The sequence below is a fragment of the Sciurus carolinensis genome, chromosome 10 (genome assembly GCF_902686445.1).
Source record: "Sciurus carolinensis chromosome 10, mSciCar1.2, whole genome shotgun sequence".
NCBI classification, from domain to species: domain Eukaryota; kingdom Metazoa; phylum Chordata; class Mammalia; order Rodentia; family Sciuridae; genus Sciurus; species Sciurus carolinensis.
The window spans coordinates 139074035-139100393 of NC_062222.1; the positions used below are offsets into that span (position 1 = coordinate 139074035).

At 43.3% G+C, this 26359-nt stretch overlaps 1 protein-coding gene across 12 annotated transcripts in view; it reads right to left on the reverse strand.

The window, feature by feature from the left end:
* The window catches only part of Fam193a (family with sequence similarity 193 member A), a 139545-nt gene that overhangs the window by 42044 nt on the left and 71142 nt on the right, over nucleotides 1-26359 (reverse strand). For all 12 annotated transcript variants that reach the window (XR_007110478.1, XR_007110477.1, XR_007110473.1 and 9 more), the window contains 8 exons: nucleotides 22841-22965; nucleotides 16616-16763; nucleotides 9895-9972; nucleotides 8564-8676; nucleotides 8189-8431; nucleotides 6669-6822; nucleotides 6375-6554; nucleotides 887-1138 (listed from right to left, as the gene is read on the reverse strand). Coding sequence is in view for 3 of the 12 variants with exons in the window: in XM_047566136.1 (XP_047422092.1) it covers nucleotides 887-1138; nucleotides 6375-6554; nucleotides 6669-6822; nucleotides 8189-8431; nucleotides 8564-8676; nucleotides 9895-9972; nucleotides 16616-16763; nucleotides 22841-22965 (1293 nt within the window). In the remaining 9 variants the exon portion in view is untranslated. The remainder of the gene's footprint in view (nucleotides 1-886; nucleotides 1139-6374; nucleotides 6555-6668; nucleotides 6823-8188; nucleotides 8432-8563; nucleotides 8677-9894; nucleotides 9973-16615; nucleotides 16764-22840; nucleotides 22966-26359) is intronic.

Consider the following 26359-nt stretch of genomic DNA (forward strand, 5'->3'; position numbering starts at 1 on the left):
AAAGCATGCATGCAGTCTGAGCAGACCCTTTCATGCCATGTCCTCCTTTTCTCTTCTTGCTGAGGATCACTGTTTTAAATAATACATCAGTGGAGTTTGCAGAAAACTATTTTTTAATTGATTAGAGATACCCTTGAACCAGAATGACAGGTATAAAGAAAAACAGAGAACAACCAAAATTATGGCAAGTCAACAAAGGTAAGTTCCAAACAGCTAGAGGCAAAGCTACCTAAGGTATAAAGAATGAAAGCAACTGGGTTGCTGCAAAAATACACTCACAGGGTTCTCTAAGAAGAAACGCATAAAGACAAGCATTTTCTAGAGCTTAGCTATGTGCTGTGAATGAGCTCCTTCCTAGCACACCTGGTTTCTGGGGCCCCTATGCTCTTCAGCTCTCTCTCAACAACCTTAGGGTAATATGATTTTCTATGACACTGCCCTTATAGTTTCTCTGTAAGTTGGTGAGTTGTCAGGCTAGGAAGCATACTCACTTAGACCCTGCAGAGCCCACCCAAGGTCAGAGGCACTGGTGTTCTAGTGGCTTTGCCTATCACATGAAGAAAGAGCCAGGCCCTGGAGGCCATAAGGAGAAAAGCAAACTCATGTGAAGTGCCCCAAGTTTAACCAGCTAGCCGTAGCATCTGAAAACTCTAGGTTCTAGTTACCTGTGAATGCATAAATATGACCTTTATGATTATTTTTTACCATGTGAAGGTTCAAAATTGTAAGCACTTGAGAGATCATGGTAAAAGTAAACATTCACAGACCTTCCTATCAAGAGCAGACGCTGTTCTGTACAAGCTGCCAGTTTATGCACTGTTTAAATAAGCAATCTTGCAAGATCTTAGTGGTGAGTGAGCTTTCAGGCCCTTCTGGTTCAGCTTACCTTACTGTGTGCGAAGGGGGGTGCTGTATACAAGGTCGGGTGGATGAGAGGGCGAGGCAGGTGTGGGACTGTGTGCAGAGGCACATGTCCATGGATGTGGGGGTACAGGTGCAGTGCAGGGGGTGTGGGCTTCTCCGGGCTCAGGAACTGATGGCCAGGAGGAAGGGCTCCAGCTGTCACGGCTGATGCTGTCAGTCCAGAGGCTTCTTGTTTACAAACATGACATTCACAAGTATTTGGAGGTTGTTCAGCCTAAAAGGAAAGAAACAAAGTACTGGTTTAAATATGAAACAAAGAATGGTAATAATTAGGAGCTGGGGTCCATGGCTCAGTGGAGGAGTGCTTGCCTAGCATGTGTGAGGCACTGGGTTTGATCCTCGGCACCTCTTATAAATAAATTAAAAAAAATAAAATAGAAGGTATAAAAAATATAAAAACACTATTAAAAACAGTATGAATTAAGTTAAAGCCAGCCATGATCTGCCAAGCAACTATGAAGCAAACAAGGAGAGAAGGATCAGGCTTGTCCTGGCACTGTGAGTTGCCCATGGCCCACTTGAGGGGAAAGAAGAAGCCCCAGAGACTGGGCCTGAGGAAGCTGTAAAGAGGGGAGAGGGGCACCTCATTCCCAGGTGATGGTCTGCTGAGATAGTAGCTACCAGTCTATGTCCTGAGTAGAGACAGAGAACCTGACAAAGATGTCAGTGCAAGAGAGAGTTAGGAACAAGGAGAACTGACGACTGTGTGGCTCTGCTCCACTTGGTTCCTGATGCTCAATCAGTGGCTGCAAGGAGATCTCCATGTGGAAGCCAAAGGGCAGGATTCTGGCTAAGGTGGAGCGAAGGGCTGACAACTCATCTTCCTTCTGAGGCAGTCATTCTGAGGCTCTAGAAATGAGCCAAAGCAAAACACTGAGAAGTGTTTCTTCTTGTAAGTTGGCTGCAACTTCAGTGAAGAACAGGAATCTGGCTTTCTTGTCTGGGGCCCTTCCCTCTTTCCACCCCAGCTTGTGGGCAGTAGCAAGCGGTATCGACGGAGCAGTTGCTGGAGAAAACCTGCCCTGCTGCTAAGGAGGGCAATCATGTCAAGCAAAGGTGACATTTCCAAAGAGAATGGGCAGAGAAGTTTACAGCCCTGATAGCTTGAGGCTGGTGTCTTGGTTGGGGTGAGTGGCAGATGAGACATAACTGTACAAGGGACATTCTGAAAATGAGAGAGCTGGGGAAGGCTCCTCAGGCTGCCCATACCTGCTGGCTGACCAGGAGACCCCAGTGTACACAAAGGGAAGACTTCAGAGCCCAGAGGAAGAAATCACCACAGCTGACCTGAGAGCTGGCTGGGTGCACACACTGTTCCCAACCTATACACAGCTGCTCTGGCACACACTGAAACCTTGGGTGTTAAAGGTCCATGGGTGGAACTGTGCCCAAATCATTAGCTGACCCAATAAGCCAAGCAGCCAAAGGGGAGACCTCTCTGTCAAGCTAACAAACAAAAAGGAGTAAAAACATGAGCTGAGGTAGCAGCAGCCACGTAATGTGGGGGAAGACGGTGCAATGCAAGCCAAGGTAAACACTAAAACACATAGAAGCAAAAACCTCAATGAACGGTCCTCAAGGGGAAAGTCAGAGTGCAGAGTTGCTACATTTTTAGAAGACCAATTTTCAATCAAAAAGTATGAGACATGAAAAAGAAAAGTGTGACCCACCTTTTTTCAGGAAAAGGAGAGCCAGTCACTAGAAACTGGTTTCTACTAAATAGGTCTGGATACCAGATTAGCACAAAAACATGCAAAACAGAAGCTACAACATGTTTAGAGATGTAAGGCAAGGAGGAGAACAAAGATCAAACATGGAGGGGATAATAATACAGTAACTACAAATAAAATGAAATGTGAATCCTAAAAGCAGATTTAAGATTACAGAGAAAGGATCTGTGAACTCCAATCAGGGGAACAGAAATTATCCACATGAAGACAAGCAGAGAAGAGAGTAAAGGAAAAACAGAAACCTTTGGGAGAGCAGCAAGCACACCAGCATGCTGCAGCGAAGTCCCAGGGAGAGAGGATAGGGGAAAGGGTCTCCAAGAGGAACACTTAAAGAAACAATGGCTGAAATTTTTCAGTTTTCAAATGGGATGAAAAACAATCTACAGAGCTAAGAAACACAAGGAAACTGAACATGGATTAAAGTAGATGTACATAACCACCTTGGAGGCTCCCAGCAGCCCCACCCCCCACGAGGAAGCACAGGCCTGACATGAGGTCTGACTCTGTCCAGTCACTACACCCCTCTGTGTAGGATTCTGATGATGGGGGAGGATGTGAGGTGAGGCAAGGGGCAAAGAATTCCCCTGCACCTTCCATTCAACTTTGCTATGAACCTAAAACTACTCTAAAAAATAAAAATAAATAAACAGAGGACAAATAATAAAGACATTTACATGTAAAAATTGAGAAATTCACTGCTAGCAAACTGGTCCTACCTAAAATACTAAAGGATGTACTTCAGCTGAAATGAAATAATAGATGGTAATGCAAAACCACCCACCCACACACACAAAAGACAAATGCCGGAAGTGGTAAGTTAGCTGGCAAATGGAAAATATTATATATTTTCTCTTGTCTTTGCTCATCATTTCTCTAAAATTATAAAATTTTAGAAAGCAATAATTTTAATATTATGTTGGATTTATAACAAATATAATAAATACACAGAATAATGATGATTTAAAGGAGGAAGAAGAAAATGGAGCTATATTAGAGCAATGTTTGTTATGTTACTGGAATTAAGTCAGTATTAATTTGGAGTAGATTGTGATGAATTAAGATGCATATTATAATTCTTAAAGCAGTCACTAGAAAATGACTAAAAAAATCATGAAAAAATTAATGGCAGAAGCCAGGTATGGTGGCACAGCTCTGTTAATCCCAGCAACTTACAAGGTTGAGGCGGGAGGATTGCAAATTCAAGGCCAGCCTGGGCAGCTTAGCAATATCTTGTCTCAAAATAAAAAATAAAAAGAGCTGGGATGTATCTCAGTTCCTTGTTCCAATCTCCAGTACCATTAAAATGGTACACTAAAGTTTTGTTTAATATCTGAAAAGGCAGAGGTTGATAGAATAAAAATACAAGGGACGGGGGTTGTGGCTCAGTGGTAGAGCGCTTGCCTAGCATGTGTGAGAGACCGGGTTTAATTCTCAGCACCGCTTATAAATAAATGAATAAAAATAAGTCATCAATACCTAAAAAATTTTTTTTAAAAAATACAAGGCCCAACTAAGAGATCTGAAAGCAAATTTAGATTCAAAGACACGAAGAAACTGAAACTTTAAGAAAAAAAAGCATAATGTGCATACAGTAACCAAAGAAGCTAAACTGGCTTCATTAGTCTCAGATAAAATGGACTTTAAGGTAAGAAGTATCAGTAGAGAAATATCTCATCATGACAAAAGGGTCACTGTATCAGGGAGCTACGATGATATGTACACACATTTGACCTCACTCCCAAATGTAGAAATCAAAAGCTGGCAAAAGACTTCAGTATGACTCCCTCAGAATCAGGTAGAAGTAGAGAGAATTCAGTGAGGGAACCATACCACTGTCTGCACACCCATGTCCCTCCAGAATCCACAGGGAACTAATCCCTAAGGGGACCACTTTAAGGGCAGCCCCCAGGGTTAGTGCACCTTTTCAAGAGGCCAGGGCCTCTTGTCCCTCCCACCTGCCAGTTACACTAAGAGGACTGCTACCTGTGAGGAAGCAGGTCTACCATGCTGGAGGGAAAAGCCTACTCTACCTTCAAACTCACCTACAACAGTCAAATGTGCTACAGAGGCAGGGACAAACAGAGACCAAATAAACAGAATGAAATCTTAAACCCTTGCATTATGGCCCATCAATTTTCAACAAGTGGTCAAAGTGCTTCAGCAGGGACAAGGACAGCATGACAGAGAGTACTGGGTAAGTGGATGTCTGCATACTTAAAAAGACAGATACAGACTTTAACCTTATACCATAAGCAAACTCTGAGTCAAACGGGTCATGACATCTAAATAAGAGCTAAAGTTATAAATCTTTTAGAAGAAACAATTTTGTGTTAGGTCAAGTTTTCTTGAATAATGTATCAAAAGGATGATTCAGAAAAGAAAAAATTCATAAACTGGAACGAATCAAAACCAAAAGCTTCTGCTTTACAAAAGACACTATATTAAGAAACAAAAACAAAAAACTGAGGCACATTACAGACCATGAGCAAACAGTGCAAATCACATATCTGGTAAAGGATGTGTATCCAATATATAAAGAAATCTTATAACTCAGTAAGAAGACAGGAAAGGAAGCGAACAGTCCTTAAGTAGAGAAAAGGATGTTTACCCATTAAAGGGAAAACTGAAACCACAGGTGTTACCATTTCCATGTATCAGATTGGCAACAATCCAAAACTATGGGCCACTCTTTTTTTGGAGTCTGGGGTTGGCCATCAAGGCCTTGCCCAACCCTACTCACTGATGTTCTGACCCAGAGTTCACAGTTGGACCACTGCTAGGGCTGGATCTGCTTATGTACACAATGTCAGATGTACAAGGTTACTCACTCCATAGTTTGCAATGGTCAAAGAGGGTGTGGACAGTACAAGTGCCCATCAACAAAGGATTAAAAAGAAAAACAGAAACTACAGCACGTTCACATCATGAAATACAGAAGGGAATGAGAAAGTATGCTCTGCAGAGACATCATCTATCAGGATGCATTGCCAGGCAAACAATGAGGCACAGAATCTTGTGTGTATTATTAGACAAGAAGGGGGAAGAATAAATATTTGCTTATGCACATAATAAATAGATAAAATCGGTCATCTATTGGAACTAAGGACTAGGTGTGCAAATGTGGACAGGGTGGGTGGGGAAGAAGGTAAGGGCGAGATTTCTCAGTGTATACCTTTTAACATCATCTTTTATTTGAACTATATATTTTACATCACCTATTAAAATGAATTTATTAGGCTAGGCACAGTGATGGACACCTGTAATCTCAGCATCTTGGGAGGCTGAGGCAGGAGAATCTTAAGTTCCAGGCCAGCCTGGGAAATTTAGTGAGACTCTAAGCAACTTAGCGAGCCCCGTCTCAAAAAAAAAAAAAAAAAAAAAAAAAAAGGAGCGGGGATGTGGTCCAGTGGTTAACCACCTCTGGGTTCACTCCCCAGTACCAAAAAAAAAGATTTGGAATTTATTAGCCAGACCCCTTGACCTTCGTTTGTTCTCCTTCTCATCAAAAAACTACTTAAGCATCTATAAAGTCAAGCAAGAAAAACAAAATAGGAGTTGCTTTATTTTAAATAAAATAGGAGTTGTTTGATTCTCTCTGATTGTGATCAACAGGAATAACAGGAAATGAAGTAATTTCACCATTAATAATGCTCGTGTTTGGAGAAAATATATACTGAGATACCCTTGATAAAGAAGAAAATCTGAACCATGAAACCCTACCTGCTGAGTTGGATAAGTAGGGGGCGGAGTGTCCACTTTATTTTCCTCTGTCCTGGGGCTCCCATTTCCCAGGGCCCCATCTTCCTTTGGAGCTCCTGGAGGCTCCCCACTGCTCTCACCATCCACTTCTTCATCGTCAGCTTCTGAAGAACTACTACTGGTGCTGCTCACCTGAGGGGACTTTAAAAGCAGCCTTCTGTAACTTACACTTTTCAAAGCAGAATAATACAAAAATTGAACTTAGACCACCATACTATGCCATCTATTGTGGCTACAAAGAAGCCACATTCATACCTCATCTTTCAGGGCCATGTTTTCCCCACCACCATTCAGTTCGCTGTGGATCCCATTCATGTTGGCCACCACCTCGGTATCATCGTAGTTACTCAATGGATAAATATCAGCAAACTTAGCTGACAATGGTGCAACGTCCTCATCATCACTACAACTGAGACAACAAACAAGGTCACAGGTGGCTCCTTGACTGCAGAGAATGGTAAGGAGTCACCTGCTGTATACAGATGCCTCCTCTAGATCATTGCTTCTGTTCAGAGTCCTGTGAAGTGTCACTCACTACCAACATCTCCTGGTCACCTGAATAGGAGAAGAGAGACCTAGAATAGCATTTTCACTACCTGGAAGAATGGGAAGGAAAAACCTCCAAAAGCAGAAATTTTAAAGAAATCAGAAACACTTAATCAGATTAATGGATATTACATTTATTTTGTGACTTGAGATGCCCTGTTGTAAAACTATTCCTTCTGCCACTCCCAAGCAGACACAATTGTTTTATTAAAATTAAAGGGGTACAGCCAGGTGCAATGGTGCACAGCTGTAATACCAGCTACCGTGGAGGCTGAGGTAGGAGGATTTCAAGTTCACGGCCAACACAGACAACTTAGAGAGAACCTGTCTCAAAATAAAACATAAAGAAAAGGGCTGTAGATGTAGTGGTAAAGCACCCCTGGGTTCAATTCCCAGTACCACCAAAAAAAAAAAAAAAAAAAGGAAAGAAAGAAAAAAGGAAGAAAAAGAATTATTTGGGGTTTGAGAATGAGTTCAAATCGAGAAATGAAAGATTCTAAAGGAAAATCAGTCTCCTTGAGAAATCCAGAGAAAGGGGACAAATGCATGATCAGTCAGAGAAATCTGAGGAAGGCTGAACAGCCAAGACCAATGGCAACAATCCCTGCACTGGGCATCTCTGCAGGGCTCATGATGGCTGCATGCTCTATGATGCACATGCAATGGAAGTCTAAATCTACTCAAGTAACTACAACCCTTCCATAAGCCCTCACAAAGGACAGGGTCACAGCTCTTAAGGAATCTGGGGGACCAGCCACCAACAAAGTGAATTGGCAAGAGCAGTTGGGCAGCCTTGCCGGTATGAAAGAAACACCTAGTTAGGTGGGAACACAAAAGACAGACTTTCCATCGCTTGCTAACGCGATCATTTGAGCTCTTAGCAAGACATGAAGCAAGCATGAATGCTGAGCTGACAATGAGGTGGGTGAACGGCAGCTGGCCGCCCTCCAGGAGCTAGAGAAGGGGCCAGAGCCGAGGAGACACTTCCCTGCATACCAACATCTTTTTACTATACTGGCATTTGTTAATTTAACATTGTTTTCAGGTAATGAAACAAGTATTCAACTTTGAATTGACTGATTTCATGTTTTAAAAGTTGCTTAAAACAATGCAAGGTCTTTTTCATGAAAAGCACTATGATGATGTTCATCTTTCTATATAGACATCACTGTCTGTTTCTTGTGATTGAATACTTAAATTTCTGAAACTTTATTACAGTTACAACTTACAAAGTTGGTGCAGAGCCATTGTCTGTGAGGATGAGTCTGGGATGTTGCTGAACTGTGATGGGAGAGCTGGAGCCTGACCCTGAGCTTGCTGAGGACACGCTAGGTGGGCGCATCTCAGAGAGATAGTCGGGAGCAGAATCCACTTGGAGTGGTAGCTGGTGAATGTGGATGTCATCAGTGACGGGGGGGTCCATGATACCACAAGTGAGGATGTGTGAGAGGCTGCAGTCATCGCAAGCACATCTGATCGGGAAGTAAGGACAGTTACCAAGAGAACCAACACAGAAGGTCATCATGTTTTCTGAAGGTGGTTCCAGACCTCTGCCTGGTTCAGTGAGGGCTGCAAGCTGCTGCACCCATGACAGCCCAGCTCACCTTCTCCTGTAGTTGCAATTGGGGCAGTCAGGCATGCTCAGTCGGGATGACAACATGTGCCTCATGGTATCTGTGAAGTTGTTCTCGCCAGTAACTGCTTTCTTATTGGTTAACTAGAGGAAATTATCAAACAATGGCTTAAGTTCACAAAATGCTTTCCCCATTTCATGGATCACATTTTCTAGTAATTATGATAATATGTATAATATGTATCATGCTTGTTTAGAAACCAATGGCTTCCTCGGTTGGGCAGGACCAGGAAAGAGGGGTGGCAGACCTGGAGTCTGTAGCCAAAGCTGAACAGCCCAAGGGCCCAGGTACCATTAACTTCCTAAATACTTTGTCTCCAACAAGCACACGTGCCCTCACAACAGACATCCAGAAGGCAGGCTACTGCATATACCCAGACTTTACCTTCTGCATGCCAAGTTCTCTGCATCTGCTGGGTTGACCAATAAGGCAGCCATAGGAACAGACACTAATATGTGGTGGTGGAAGAGTAGGGTTAGGCCTGGGAGCTTCCTTGGAAGTAGCACCCAAATTCCAATCCACTAGGAAACATCTGAATTTCAAAGGAGAAGGAATTCTGGACCAGCTTTGGCAATTGAACAGGTGGCAGCTGAAAGGTCATTCAATACACAGAACAGGGGCAGGGGGCAGGGAAATGAGGAAAGGCCAAGGGCATGAAACTCATGAAGGAAACTAAGAAACAGTCCAGGAAGTAGGAATACCTGGTGTGGCCATGGGGATGAGAGATTAGGGGAAGAAGTTTCAAAAGAGGCTGAGGAATCTGAGGCCAATCACAGGAAGGTCGATTACAAGCTCTCCAAGAACTGCATCAGCAGAGGGTACAGGGCAAGCCTGCTAGAGGAGGCTCCACCAGGCTGAGGAGGGAGCAGGTAGATTGTAGAAGGTCTGGCTCCTGGCATTGCTGGGGAAGCTGGGCTGAAACCCTGTGACTGCAGAAACAGCCTTAACCTGGCAGCATGCTCCCTCTTCATGTGTGCACTGGAGAGGGCAATACCTGCCTCACAGGTAAGCATAGGGACTTAGAGCAATGTCACCTATAAAATTACTAGGGCTACTGTGCACCAGAATCAGTCACTCGATGAACAATGACTTGCTTAAAGAGTATACAGAAGGTAGGAAATAGGCAAACAAAATTGGTTTACCTTGAGGCTAAAACCACTGTTTAACACTGGCAGAAGTTGCCCATGTGGTCCTCATGTGGTGTACTGTTGCAACAGAGTAGCTAATGTGCAAAGTGCCACTCACTCTGTGAAGAGGGTTTCCTACTTCCTTTAATTGCTTCTCTTCTGAACAAATCTTACCTGTTCTTCAATGAATCGCCTTTGTTTAAATATCTCCCAGTCTTCTGTTAACATGCGCTGCTTGGTTTTCATTGTCATCTAGAGAGCAGATGTTAAAAAAACAAGATAAAACAAAAAAAACAAAAACAAAAACCTTGGTACCAGTAGCAATGACACCGGATGTTTTCAAGGGAAGATTTTTTTTTAAATGATAAAAATGAGATAGACAAAATGTAAACAAAAACATAGATACTACAGATACATTATCAGGCATTCCATTTCAGTATCTTAACTTAAATCAAAATGGTCACACAGTTTCCCAGAGACCCCCCACTGTGGACGGAAGGCCATTTCCTATGCAAAGAGAAGTGTTCTCTCCCTGAGCCTGTCAAGGTGTGAGTACTCATGGTGGATAGGAGAACCACAGGATTCCTGGGCTGGTCCACTCCACCAGCAGCGTGGAGGCATGCACTCAAGACCCTTCATCTAAACAACGTACTTACTTAACTTTCTACACGAAAATCAATATGCAAAACTCAATCTGATTCAAGAAGAAGAAAACCTGAAATAGACTAATAGTAGATCTATACTTGTCCCCCGCAAACATGAATCAGGCCCCAAAGTTTCATGTAAGTTCTACTGCATCCTTCATGGAATAGAAAATTTAAATTATTTCTACAAACTGAAAAAAATTTCTCAAGTTGTTCCATAAACCTACCATGATCTTCACGCAAAACAGACAAGGTGTCAAAAACTGAAACTCAACTCCATAACACCTCAGAACATAAATGTAAAAGTCCTAAATAAAACATCAGCAAGTTAAGCCTACCAATGAAGAACATCATGATCTAATAAGGATGAATCCCAGGAATGCCAGCAATGTCTCAAAATTAGGAAACTTAATCTATTAATTAATACAGAAATAGAAAAATCATAAAATCAAATTTGACAACTATTCCTGTTTTCCTTTTAAAATAACCCAAGTAAATAAACTTAAATTTGCTACTAAGTGCCAAAAATCTATACGGCAAATAGTGCTTCATGGTGAGACATTCAAAACCCCCAACACCAGAACTGGTCAAGGGTGCCTCTGCCAGTACGCTCACTCACCCTGCTCGGAAGGTTCTAGCTGAAGCCAAAAAAGTTCAAATGCAGGAAAGGATGAGACAGAACTATCATTATTTGAAGATGATATCATGATCTCCCAGAAAACTCAAAGCAATTGACTAAAAAACTACACAGGAGCTACTGAGGGACTTTGGTAAGATGAACAGTGACCCTAACTCTGCCTTCCTGTTCACCACACTTTAGAAAGCATATGCCTTTGGAAAGATGCCACTCACAAAACAGCCCCCAAAACTAAGAAACTCTGTGGCATAAACAGGTAAGAAATGCACAGACTACGCAGGATAGAAAAAAGACCTAAAAGTAAGATAATACATCAGATTCTTAGATGAGAGGATTCAATATTAAGGGTCAACCCTTTCTTTTCATCATATATGCCTGCAGTTTTCAGGAAAGGCATTTTTCTTTGAGGGTATGTATTACCATTGCAAGTTTGAAAAATGATCTCAAATAGCTAAAAATTAGGGAAGGTGATCATATATATATATATATATATATACATATACATATATATACACACACACACACATATTTTATTCATTCTTTTTAGACATATGTGACAGTGGGGTGTGTTCTGACATATTACACATAGGTGAAGTAAACTTATTCTAATTAGGATCCCATTCTTGTGGTTGTAGATGATGTGGGTTCACTGGTGATGTATTCATATACGAAGACAGGAAAGTTATGTCCTTAGTTCAGAGATCAAGAGCTATTTGATAAACATCACCAGTGAAAAACCCCTCTTTGGTCCTCTCCTCACATTCTCTAGGTCAAAATTATTTGGGGGAACAAACTTGGGTAACTGCAGTCTTATGTATGTACTCAACAAACAGAGTATGAACTTTAAAAAGCAAAATAACATTTCAAAGCTGTTAACTGCCTCCCTGCGTTCTGCTTCTTTGTGAATAGAGACTCAATTATTTTAAAAGTGCTCAACATTTTGCAATCTTTGGATTAGTATAAAATTTCTAAAATGCTACTGATGGGAAGCAACTCATCTCCATTCCACAGGCTTTAAATTACAAGACAGGACACCTGGGGTCACTGTGAGGGGAAAGGGCAAGGAGGTCTTCCCACCTTTGCAACCCTCATTCTTCAGCAGAAAACATGGCTTTGATGACACCTTGATTTTGAACTTCTGGCTTCCAGAACTATGACAAAATACATCTCTATTGTTTTAAGTCACCTCCCCCATTTCGCAATGACTCCCTGGATGCTACTAAAAGAGGCTCAATTTCCCTAATTAGTATTATGGCATTTGGATTTCTCCTGCTTTTTGGTAGAAGAGTAAAAACAGGAATGTATCTTCTGGCTGCTTTAGTGGAGAGAATGTTCTTTCTTTGTAAAAAAGACAAGATAGCTGGGCATGGTGGCACACAACTGTAATCCCAGTGGCTCAGGAGGCTGAGGCAGGAGGATTGCAAGTTCAAAGCCAGCCTCAGCAACTTAGTGAGACCCTGTCTCCCAGTAAAAAATAAAAAGGGCTGAAAATGTGGCTCAATGGTTAAGCACCCCTGGGTTCAATTCCTGTACCAAAAAAAAAAAAAAGGACAAACAATTTTAAAGAAATAAATTTAATATCAGCTTTACTTTTTAAGTGGTAATGTACTTTTCTTCCAAAAGAAAACATGTATATTGCTATTTTCACATACATTTCCATTTTCACTAGAACAGCAATGATGACAATGTATATTATGTTATTAAGTGAATCTAACTGCAGGCAACAAATATTTCTAGAAATTACTACTCTTAAAGTATTCTTCAGTCATAGCAAGGAAGGATCCTCCCCCTTCGTAAGAGTTATCCTGGGGCTTTTTCCTGTTCAGGCCTAGTCCAGCTGAAGAAAGAGATCTATCATACCCATCTGATGTATACCAGGGGACAGGATGTGGGCCTTTCTGCCTGTAGCCCCAAATCTGCCTGGCTGGGCCCTGAGGGAGCCTCCTGCCACCCAAGCTGTGGTAAAACCACCACTTCTAGAGCCTGGGAGTAGCAAAGGCATGATCCACACAGAACTTGGCACCATGCTCTTCTCTAATCTGAATTATCATTTAATTATTCCATTTCAGAAATCCTGAGCCACTGGGATTACAGTTGTGTGCCACCATGCCCAGCTATCTTGTCTTTTTTACAAAAAAGAACATTCTCTCCACTAAAGCAGCCAGAAGATACATTCCTGTTTTTACTCTTCTACCAAAAAGCAGGAGAAATCCAAATGCCATAATACTAATTAGGGAAATTGAGCCTCTTTTAGTAGCATCCAGGGAGTCATTGTGAAATGGGGGAGGTGACTTAAAACCTTACAATTATTTACCACTGCATAAGCTTACATAGATACAACCTGAGGAAAAAGTCATGGATAAACCAGGATACCCAACTCTAGTGAAAAGTAGAAGAAATGCCAAATGTGTAGAAAGAGGGAGGTGGCAGTCCAATTCAGAGAAGCTTCCAGACTTCAGACTCAAAAGGCCAGCCTCCCCATTTCCACACCAGGATGGGCACTACCCACATACCTGGAGTCTCCATTTGCCATGCAAGCCTGGCAGACAGTGCCTCCCCAGAAAGTGTTCTGCAAAGCCCTGATGAGCCCTGGGCAGGAGGCATAGAGCTACCAGTTCCACTGTCAGGGACAGGTGTGTCTCTCGAATGACACCTCAGAGTAGAAGGGACCTCAAGATCTACTAGTCTAACCAGACCTGAAACCTCTGTCAACTCACTTTTGCACATTCCCTACCCCAGGAATTGCAGCATCTCCACACAGAGATAAAACAGCTTCTCAGCTACTGTAATGACCAGTATAGCACTGAGGAGGGCCCTGAGACATAGATCTCCAGGCCAACAGCAAATGCCAGCTGGTGCCATCTGGGCATGCTTTGGCAGCTGTCCTGTAGTGAGCTAACTGTCCACACATAGAAGGTTCCCAGAATGCTGCATGTGGCATGCTACAGTCCAGAGCATCCGCAGCAACACTGCTTTCCCCTCCTCCACCGGTACAGGAACCCTGTCAAAGACAAACTAAGGGCACTGAAGGTCATGGTCCTTGGAAAAGACAGCAGAACTCCTGAGTTTATTTTATAACATCAGCACACTGACAGGACAGAGACTTGGTAGGTAATATTATTTCATAATTTCACTTTCCTATGGGTTTAGGACCCTTCCATGCACCTCTCTCCTCTGGTAGCCTTGAGGTCCATGTCATCATCTGCAGTAACCCTTTCCTGGGCCCTAGAGCCCTAGTGCTCCTGTCTCTGCTCCCAGCTGCAAAGGCCCTTGCTTCCTGCAACTCATCCCCCTCCAGCTCCTCATCAGCTTCCTTCCACCATTCCCTTAAGCCCCAATGACAAGATTTAGCCAAAGTTCGAATCTTAGATTTTCCCTAAAGATTCATCTGTTAAAGGCTTGTTTGTCAGCCTGTAGCACGACTGGAAGGTGACAAAACCTTTAGGAGGTGGGGCCTAATGGAAGCAAGTTAGGTCACAGGGGGTACAATCTTGAAGGAAATATTGGGACCTCAGCCCCTTCCCCTCTCTCTTTGCTACCTGGCTGCCATGAAGTGAACAGGCCTCCTTCTCTGCCGTGCACTCCAATGATGTACTGTACCACACCAAAGCATCAGGGTCAAGTGATCATGAACTGCCACCTCTGAAACCATGAACCACAAACCTTCCAACCTTTTAAGTTAATTATTTCAGGCATTTTGTCATGGTAACAGAAAGCGGACTCACATCTAGACCATTTTTACCCCTTTCCTTCATAGCATACTGATGATCTGACACCCCAGTAACCAGAGTTTCACTGTTTATCTCTGACCTTGTTATCTTCCACAAACCACTGTGTGTGGCTATCCTGGAATATTCTCTATAGGTGGGTGACCCATAAGCAGATTACCACATGCAATTTACTACACAAGGAACTACTTATTACAGGTTTTTTTTTTTTTTTTCTTTTTCTTTTTTTTAAAACGAAGCACAAAAAACTTATTTGGAATTATAGAATACAAAACTGAAGGGGAACAGTTTAAGCAGGGCTCCTGAGGCAGATCCAGAACTACAGCTTGGTGTCAATTTTCAGGGTCTTCCACAGTACCCATGTCGAGCAAATCCCCAGGGAGCAGCGACCTCTGCATAGGCTCCCTCTGCATAGGCTCCCTCTGCATTGCTGCAGCTCAAGAGCCTGTGCTACAGCTGACCTCCCTGCCCCAGTCCCTCCTTACCTCCTGGCTCCTGATCTACCCCCATAGCAAACTCCAGTCTGAAGAGCAGTCTCAGGAAGTACTATTCCATGTGCAGACAGCACAGCAGAGAGCAAGTTCCAGCACCCTCTCTGCTGTCGCTTCCATGTGACTAACTGCTGGCTACCTGAATGCTCAGGTCTGGTGGCTGAGGCTGCAGAGGGAATGCTGCAGCTGGAGCTTCACTCATGCTCTTCATGCTCTACCTGTCTGGCCATCCCTACCCAGGCAAGCCACAGGCAGAGCTTCATGACTACCTGGTCTGCTCCATCATCGGCCAAACTGAAATCTGTGGGAGTGACTTGGGAAGAGCCCTGCTCTCACACCAGCCTGAGGTAAGAAGACACTGGTCAGTTACAAGTACAGTGAGAAAGCAAGTCTTTGGTTGCACAACCAGACAAAAGCATGATTCAGGGACACATCCATGCTGAAGAAAACTCAAAGCAACAACTGTTCTCCCAAACCCTGCCAATGGCCACAGAACAGTAGGGAGAAAGCTGCAAAAGCTGATTAGCTCCACTGCTCTGCCTCTGTTGTGTGTGCAATGCTCAGGGAGAGGCCCACTGCAGTAATGAAGGGGAAGGGCAGAACAATGAGCAAGAGACTGAACAATGGCAGTAAGACAACTGAGCTCCTCAAACAAGAGGAGTGCCTTCCTTCTTTCCAGCTGCTTGATGCTCAGACAGGAACAAAGGCTAACAAAGGGCACAGTCAGCTTCTAAGGGGCACTATCAGTCCTGGGACCAGCACACATCTGATCCAGAACCATGGTTCTATTTTTTCATGAATAGTTTCAAAAGCATAATACAGAGCTCAGTCATTTTTCCTTCTTACTCCTCATCCTAATGACCGTAAGGCCACCTTAAAAGTCTTCCATACTTGATTCTACCAGAGGTTCTAGAAAGGGTAGGAAGGGGATACCATCTCAAAGGACTGCTCAGAGTCCCCTCCTGAGGGGCTGTGGCCACATAGCACAATGTCCCTGCAGGTCTATCTCTAGCAGGCATGGCCTGCCTCCCAGCTCTTTCCTCCACCCTCCCTAGCACCTTCATGTGTGTCTGTGCTTGCTCTCTGGACAGTTCAGGATGGAAAGTGGGCTCTGACACCACAGTGTTCAGTAAAGGTTTCTGGAGTTACAAGGTCTGGTGGCTCTCCAAGGTCCCTAGTCTATGCAAGGGATGGTGTGCACGTTTTAGCTGAGGTGGACCTGAACAACTGCCACCGCCATACCTAGCACAGCTGTGCCAGCAGAACTATCTGGTACAGTGAGGTCCACCTGGGTGTCCCAGGGCCTCTGCCAGGAAGCCCTGTTCCTCCACCGTGGCAAGCTCCTTGGCACACACCCTGTCCACGGACATGCTGTGCCTCTGGCACAGTGCTCACCTGCTCATCCACGTAGGCGTCGATCCTCTTCTGGCACTCTAGCCACTGCTCTGCGACTCTGCGAAGCTCCTCCTCAGAGCGCTGGAACCTCTGCAGCAAGGTGCTATATGTGTCCTCGTTGCAGGTGTCATGTGTGGTGGTCCCCAGCCTAGGAGGGAGGAGGCCTTGTGACAAGAGAGCCTCGAGGTTCCAGCCAGGGAGCAGAGGTAGAGGTGTGCCTGCCACTACAGTCTACCTGTGTCACCTCACATGCAAAGTAATGCCACTACACACCACAGCAGGGCTGCTGTGATGGCCTAGCAGATCATAGGTGCAAGACACCCAACAAAATATCACATAAAGGAAATGCTCAAAGAAAGACCTTCTAAGAAAAGGAATTAGCAGGAAATAATAATGTCCTGAAAAGACCGTGGTTATGGTTCAGTTTACTGCATATGGGGTCATGCACTATTTTCCCCATTGAAATACAGACCCAGAAAAAACAGAACATTTATTGAGAAAAAAAAAATTTTAGACTTGGTTTTCAAATAAAGGAGAACAGAAAACTAGATTCAACTGAAGAGAGAGCTACACTGTGTTAAGAAAGATGGTAAGATGGGAAATGAGAAAATAAAGGGGAAATTAAAGGACACACAGGTGGATCGGAGAAAAAACATGCAGATTTCTGAAAAAGAGGGCATGGAGCAAGATGGTGGTTTGGGAGAGAGAAGGTGGCAGCTCAAGGGGTTGCGTGGAGCTACATGGAGGTTCTCACCAGGAAAAATTCATTTCCTCAATACATAAGTACACTGACATGTCAACCCATACAGCTGGAATAAAGATATCTCAACACAAATGATTCAGAATAAAGACAACATTTACATTAGAAACACAAAGACTAAGTGCAGGGGTAGACAAAAGCACTGCTGATATAAAAAACTGGGAGCTACCCACAGAGGACCATAAAATAATTATGGGATGTCTACATGAAGGGATATAAGACAACTAGGTAATTTTTACAGTTTTATCTATTCATTCATATATAAACACGCGCGCGCGCGCGCACACACACACACACACACACACACACATGCACATAGGTTTTAAAATGAAAATATGCCCAGATACAATTACAGCATGTTTATGTGTATGTGTGGACTGAGGATGTAGCTCAGAGGTGAAGTATTTGAATAACATGAGCAAGGCTCTGGGTTCTACCCCCAGTACTGAAAAAAAAAAAAAAAAAAAAAAAAAAAAAAAAAAAAAAAAAAAAATCGTGTGTGGGGCAGGGGAACACAGGAAAAAATGTGTAAGAAACATCAAAGTGCTTACAGTGCTTCCTTCTTCATGACTCTCTATTTTTTCAAAATTTTATTTGTGGTAACAATCTAATAATTTTATAATAAAAATAAAATCACCAGTCACTATGGTGTATGTCTATAATCCCAGCTATTCTAGAGGCTGAGGCAGGAGAAATATCCAGGTTTGATGAGAGTCTTGGCAACACAGTGAGACCCTGCCTCAAAATAAAAAGAAAGAAGGGCTGGGGGTATAGCTCAGTGGTAGAGTGCTTCTAGGTTCCATCCCTGGTAGTGCAAAAAATAAAATAAAGACATTTTAAATTAAAATCTTGTCACTGGTGGAAATGAACAGAAACAACTCACTCTTTTCTTTTTACCTATCTCCACCCCTAGGTGGTGCATGCGGGTGAATACTGTGTAGACGGAGAATCTACAACCAAACCCTACCTACACACATGGATGACAGCTACTTCAAAGGAGAAGCATGCAGCAGTTGTTAAGGAATAGCACAGGAAACAAAGAAAACTGATGCACACAGGGACACTGAGCACTGCGAGCATCCAGTTTACTGAGACCCTCCTCCCTCTCAGGAAACCTCAAGATGTGGCTCTAGTGACACCATCTGTCTCTTCTGAGTTCTGTACCGATGCCTAGAGTGACCCCAGGCCCAAGAACACAGACTTGCCTCTTGCCATGCTGTGGCTGGGAAGTAGAGATCTGCTAACTACTACAGCTGTCAGCCTTGCTCTTCTTACAAATGACTTCCACTCTTCACACAGAGCTCAATTTCTGTGTCATTCCACCTGAACCCCATTCCACCTGCTCCTACCAGAAGTACACCTCTCTTCCAATTTATAGGACACAGATTATTTTGAGCATCAGGAGGGCAGAGGAGACAGGGGTCCTGGAGATTTCTTTGCTGGTGTACTTGTGAGAGCTCCAGAAGGGTGCTCCTGTAGGACCCAGATTACGGCACCTCTATAGGACAGACGGCTTGGCTCACTCTCTCTCTCTAATTTTAGTTGTAGATGGACACAGAACCTTTTTTCTATTTATTTTTATGTGGTACTGAGGATTGAACCCAGTGCCTCACAAGTGTTAGGCAAATGCTCTACCACTGAGGCAAAACTCCAGTCCCACAGTTCAGTTCTTTAACATGTAAACTGTCAGGAAAAAGGGAGTGCTGCTACAGATTAAAACTCTCAAAAGACAAGACAAGTGGGGGAGAAGGATGGATGGCAGTTATGGTTTGGTGGTTACAGAGTTTCTGTTGGAGGTGACAAGAGAAAGTTTTAGAAATATGTAGCAGTGATGGTTGTAAATAAATGATAAAGAATTGTACACTTAAAGTAGTTAAATTGACAGATTTTATATCAGATATATTTTATCAATTTTGAATTAAAAACTATGTAATATGCTAAAGGCTACTGAATTGTATATTTTAATTGGCAATAAACTATACAATATGCACATTGTATCTCAATAGATCTATTCGCAAAAAAGAAAAATATCTTTCTTTCAATTCATCTGGATGAGGCTACCTTTGGGTAGGTAATTAATGTTTAAAAAAAACACACACATAAACCAAAAAACAGGTGAGACGATGAAGGGGAACACACACTTGGCTATCAAGAGAAGAATGGGTACAGTGACAATTCTGGGCAGAGAAAATGGCGTGGAAGCGCAGCCACGGGTGCTGGCTCTGGAGGCACTTGCCTTTCACTACTTCATTAACTGTGATGTGTGCTTTGTGCAGTTCTCCATATCTTTTTAAAGAAGTCAAAGAGGCCCAGAGACAAAGTGCTAATATTAAACTACAACTCTGTATTTTGTTGCTTTAGGGAGTATTGTTTATATATAATTGGTGTCAAGAATTTTTATGAGTTGTTAAATCTGTTCATTGGAAACTCAAGTCTGTATCATTCTCCAGTCCAACAATGGCGTTCCCATGGGATGTCAAGGGACTGCTTTTTCAGGTGTCATCATGCCTCATCTGCTCCTGGAACTCAAGAGAGATATTGTGACATGAACTCCAGAATTAACATTTAAGACTATAAGACACTGCTGCTCTCTGGAGTCTGTCCACTTTATTCCTGATGAGCAAAAAAAAAAAAAAAAAAATCTAGAACACGGGCACAGGAAAAAAAAATCAGAACTTTATAATGCCTTTCAGGTTTCTGTCACTGTCCCATATAGTAGGATGACAAGCCTGTCAAACCCACTCATTCACCAAGTAAAGAACCCACCCCCTTAACAGAAGGACAGCTTCGGGTGGATGTATATCTATCTCTTGGCTCAGAAGACAATGAATTCTTCACTTCGACCTCAACTTCCAAAATGTTTCTAACTCCTTTTCTTTTTCTTTCTTCTTCTTCTTTTCATGGTATTGGGGATCAAACCCAGGGCCTCACACATAATCCTGAATCCTTTTCTTCTGTGAGGCTCGCAATTAGTGTATTAGAAACTTTTAAACAGTGGACACAGGAACAGGAGTTGGTCAGTGGGCTGTGCTTCCTGCCGGGGGACTTGCAGGAGAGGCCCTGAGAGCCACGACATCCATCAGACTGCCAGCAGGCCTCACTATGCAAGGGCCTCAGAGGCTGCACTAAGCAACCTCACTCACAAGTCCCTCCCAGGTGTGATCCCCACGTGGCTGTACAGTCAAACACCTGCCCAGACACACAGTTTGGGGGAACCTGGGGTTCTGGGTTGTGGCATGACCATGTCTCTCTGACCTGTGGACAGGAGACTAGGAGTTCTGTGCCAGAGCCTCTGTGCTGAAGGCTCCTCCCCTGTGGTTAGGGGATAATGATCCCTGTCTCCTTGGGTTTGTGCAGAATAGACTTATTAATAAACATGAAGTACTGACAGCACTGCTCAGCATGCCACCAGTGCTATATAAAAATAAAAACAAACAAAAAACCAGAGGACACAGAAGGGATGGGTGGCTGGGAAGCAGACTGTGGCTGAATGCTGAAAGAGTCAGGCACACCTGAGTGCCATGCACAGCACTCTGCCCCAATCTCTTACCATCAATCCCTCTCACCTCCCTTTAAATGGTATTAATCTCACTTACCATTTATTTAAAATAGTATTTCTCACCTTTTTCAAATTGAAGACTGCAAAAAACAAAAGCAGTGCCTTCTTCAACTGCTACTGCCTTCCACACTGCAAAACCTCAGCAAGCACATGCCAAATCTATCCCACTTTATACAAAAGTCTTCTTGATTAATCAAATAAAACTACTATATGTGACATCTACACTGGAAAAGAGCTGGACATTAAGAAAGTCAGGTGTGCTGGGATTACTTTAAGTAAAGGTTATTCCAATTGGGGCCTCTTTGTTTCCTCAAGGAAAAACCTCAGATGAACCCAAAAGAAAACAAGATGATAGTCAGGAAGATAATCAGGAAGGTGAAGCAATACTCCAGGACCCTGACCCTATAGACTGAGCAGCCACCAGCAATGGAGTTGGCAGAATGTGGGGTGACTTTTCAAGTCTTAATGCTGAAGACCTGGGTGATAAGGAAGGGTAGGGCAGTGGCCTAGGGAATGGCAAGGAAGTCACCTGACTGGTCTCCAGGTTGTAAGTGGAGTTGCTCCTGCAGCAGGGGCTTGTGGTCCAAGACCACTTAGATTTAACCCAACAGGCATGGCATTGGCCTAGTGGCCTGAGCCCTGTGAGATGTACCACTGAACTGCTGTGAGGCTATTCTTTGTCTAGAGGTAAGGTTGTGAGGTGGGGACAGTTAGGAGTCCACAAATAGAATTTGGGAACATTGCAATGAACAACGTATCAATACCTGGGTTTTGAGAGTAAAATAACAAACAAAAAGCAGAGACTAGTGCTTAAATCAAACAGAGTAACAGTTTATTAGAAGCAGATCCCCCTGCTTTTTTTTGGGTTGTACTAGATACTGAACCCAGGGTCTTGCATATGCTACCACTGAACTACAGACATCCCCAGCCTCCTTTTTAATTATATTGAGATAGAGTCTCTCTAAGTTGCCTAGAATAGCCTCCAACTTCCCATCCTCTTGCCCCAGACTGACTAGCTAGAATGACTAACCTGCACCACTATGCCCAGCTTGTAGTTCCCCATCCTTGTTCATCTGTTCAAACTACATTTTGGTATAGCCGAACAAAAAGGCTGTTGTTAGGTGTGTCTAGAATATGCAGTAAACAAATGAGAAGCAAAATCATCACACTGTGGACTAGGGAAGCTCACATATGACTCCACTCTGCTAAGAACATCAGATGAAGGAGAGGCATGCCTCCTAACCCAACATAGTAGCTGCAGGGCAAACCCACACCCAGACCTTGTTCCCTCACTTGCCCCAGTTCACACTCAGCAAAAGCTCACAAGTGAATTCTGCACTAGTATGCTTGTGCTGGTCACAAGGCAGACTTTGGCCTCCTGGACAGGAGGAAGCCACATGGATACTCCACATCAGGAAGAAGAATCCAGGGGGCAAGCAGAGATGTAGAGCTGGGAAAGGAGGGCACATTCACAAGAGATGACAAGGCATGCCTAATGCTCAAGAGAGCTTGCAAACTCACATCTGTGCCCTGCCTCCTCCTCCAGTCTTCCCTGCACAGACCTAAGACACCACATGAAGCATACCATGCCCGCCAGGCCCAGAGAGTTCTGCAAAGGGAAAGCACTCTATTACTGTATCTTTCCTACATTTTTGAGGAGTTTGTAGTGTTAATTCTGAGTAGTATTTATATTGGTTTATTACTTAAAAGTTTAATTATATTACTCCTTAGGTTTTGAGTTTTCTGCCAGTTCAAACTGTCTTTTTCCCTAGGCCCTGTTATTTTTCCTGAAAGAACTTCCAGATACACATAGATGAAGCAGTCTTTAGGCGCACACACACATCAAGTCACAGGAAAATACTGTGCTGTCACACCACAGGATGTACCACAGATTAAGACCAAGTACCTGATCTGTGACACCAATGCTGGTAAGTTGCTCTGGAGAAGTGGTTCCGAAAAGACCAGATTTTCAAACAGGTGTTTATTATGCAGTTCCCATGTCACCTGGAACTTTTTCAAGTGCTCATTTTCCTAGTTAATACAAAAGTAAAAATAAAAAAAAAACAAAAAACTAAAACACATACCCACCCCCCACCACCAAAAAGAGAGGCAGTGAGATGAAGACTTGACATCTCCCAGAAGGGATTCCCTCCCCACCCCACAAACCCTCTACACAGGTCCAGAACATTCTGTTTGTGAGGAGTCAGTGCTCCTTATAAGTCCCAAAGCCTACACTGAATTACTGAGTCAGATCTCTGACTTCAGTGACATAGGTCTTCATCTCATTTCCCTCCTAAATAAACCCACACACACAGAAAAAGGGCAGCAGGTGCACACACAGATAAAAAAAGGACAGAGAAAGAAAATATACTTGGTTGACATTTCTTACAATTAGGCTTTCAAAGGTAACAGAAGCCCTACCTTTCAAATAGTGTTAATGAATATAAATCCTTTGATGCCAAAAGATAATAATTTTCTTGCCTATCTTGAGAAAGCACTCATTCTGATAGATGCAAATAATTTCTCCACTAATGATACTGTGGCCAATGGAGGTTTTTGCTTTCCTAATTGATATAAGTAAACCCATCAACTGCTTTAGACAATGCTCTCAAACACTGGGCACATACTGGCTACCACCCTGTTCTGCAGCAGTGCTTCATGTTTCCTCTGCAATGGCACAGTGATACTCACTTGATCTTCCAGTCGACACTCTGCCCTCAGTCTAATCTCCTGGAAACCTCTCAGTGACAGCTACACCTCCTCCCTATATCCTTTTGTTTTTGGTACTGGGTATCCAACCCAGGGGCGCTTAAACACTGAGCCACGTTCCCAGTCCTTTTTATATCTTATTTAGAGACAGGGTCTCTGTGAGTTGCTTAAGTTCTTCCTGCCTAGGTTGGCTTTGAACTTGCAATCCTCCTCCCTTACTCTCCCGAGTCCCTGGGATTACAGGTGTGTACCACCACACCTGGCTTCCTAGATCTTTCACCTCTCTATGTGCCCCAATTCATTTTTCCTTTGAGGTACATCCTGTAGAATCCCCTTACCTCTTTCAAATTCACCAATTCTCTTTTCAGCTTCTTAGTTTAATATATCCATTAAGCTTTTTTTAAATTATGCATTTTTATTTCTAGTTTTGTTCCCCCCCACCCTAGTCTGGATGATCCTGCTTTAGAGTCTTAATCCTTAATTCCAAATTTCAAACGTTTTTATGTCTGTAAACAGTTATTATATTCTTTGAAAAATGTAAACTTCTGGGCTGTGGCTCAGCGGTGGAGCATTTGCACATTGCACATATGGGGCACTGGGTTCAATCCTCAGCACCACATAAAAATAAATAAAATAGAGGTATTGTGTCCATCTACAACTAAAACTATATTTTAAAAAAATGTAAATACCTGTGGTATATAGTCCTGTTTGCTGTTTCTGCTGGCTCTCAATTGTGCTGTCTTGAACCTGGTGTTCTATGATTTTTTTTAAAACTATAAGCTGCTTCAGCACCACCCTCCCCACTCAAAAAAAAAAAAAAAAAAAGAAGAAGAAAGAAAGAACAAAACAAAACAAAACAAAACAAAACAAAACAAAAAAACTATGAGTTGCTTATAATGAGGGATTTTACCTATGTCAATTCTTTGAGGTGGGACTAGAAGGCCAAGTCCTCTAGAGGTGGCCTGTGTGTGCTGCCTGACTTTACCAAAAGCCTTGAACCTCTGTGGTTTAACTTCCAGGTTTGAGTTATTTGGCACCACACCAACAGCAGTGCTCATACTGCCAAACCTACATGGTAATGGCTTTTAGCTAAAAAGTCTCTGGGAGGTGGTAATTCTCTGCCATACCCACTCCAAGGTCATGATTGATGAACATTCTTGCTGTCCCTTCCAGTGTCTGAAGTTTGTCCTTCACCCTCTCACTACGGTTGTGACGATGTATAAGCCTGACCTTATGAGCCAAACCCACCCTGGGCAAAACTGAGGGTGCACCTCCTATTTGTGCCATCTTAGTCCTATATCTTAAAAAAATTAATCATATTTTATATTAACCACTAAATGCAGCTGCTTCCCTTAGAGAAAGGAAATAGTTCAGGGTATATTATATGCTATATCTCCACAGTATCTTGTAAAATGTAGAGGAAGTAAAATAAAGCCATATTTTGTACTTAAAAGTTTATGAATTTTGTTCAAATCACAAGGTAATATGTCTACGTAAACTGCTAGAAATTTACTCCAGAAAACATGGTTCAAATTAATTTTTGTTGGCTTCATACAACAGAGTTCTACTTTGACTACCCAAGGAGGACCAAGATGTTGGCAGCACTTCTGGACAGTGTGCTCTCTCACAACCAGAGTCTGCATCAGGCTCAGGTGAGAAGGACAGTGTCTTAACCTGCGCCCACATTCTCTCGGAAGACAGGGGAAGGTGCTAGGTGCTCCTTAGAGGATCTGGGTCTGGAACTGAACCTCTGAAGAACAAGCAGGCTCTCTAAGTGGAGGTGGAAGAAGTAGGTAGGCAGCCCTCAGTGCCCACAGATCTAGAGGCAGGATCACTCCAGCCATTCACCTGGCCAGCTCCACTCACAATGGATGCCTCCTCTACCAGGAAGTCCTTACAGGTGCAGCAGTGACATGATGCAGGGGAGCTGAGGGAGGTCTGCAACCCTGGCAGTGACTTGGCAAGTGTTGTGTAGGTGAGTTTTTCTAGCAAGGTCCATCAACTTTAGAATTAGATAAAGACTGCTTAAAATTTTGAGAACCAATGATTTCAGAACGTAGTTTCACCGCTAAGAAGCACGAAAACTAGCCTGCTGAAGTGTCACTTAATTATCAAAGTGCTGAGGAAACACTCCAGGATGACCGGTGAGTGGGTGAAATTGCCATGGCTGGTCCCTGGGAAGCCTGGTCTCCTTCCAGCTGCAGTGACCACATTTCACTCCGTGCTTCCTTCAGTTCAGTGGCATTTACTTTCTGAGGTGGTCATCCAAGGCCTTTGTTAGACTGTGAGGTTCTTGCAGGGAGGGGGCATCTTACTCGAGTTCCTAAGCCTGTCCTTGCTGGGTGCTGGGTCACAGGGTGATGTATGTATGGAAAAATGGAAGCTCAGGTTACACACAGGCTGCTCTCTACAACCCTCACACCTCTCACGTACATCCATCAAATAGCACCACTGTTGACAGTCACAACAGTGTTAACAACCCAGGATATCAAAGACTCTCTTTCACCTCTGTTAATGCACAGCTGGTCCTCATGCAGCCTATCCCCATGCCTTCCTTCTTGGCCGCAGGCCTCCCCAAATAGTACTTCCATGCTGTGTCACCAGGACACCAATCCACTAGCCCTAGCCCTAGCCCTAGCTGACCTTGTGGAGGGGCCTGTGGCAGTGCGTGGTATAGGCATGATAGCAGTCAGTCCCTCAGCCTCAGCCACCTCTT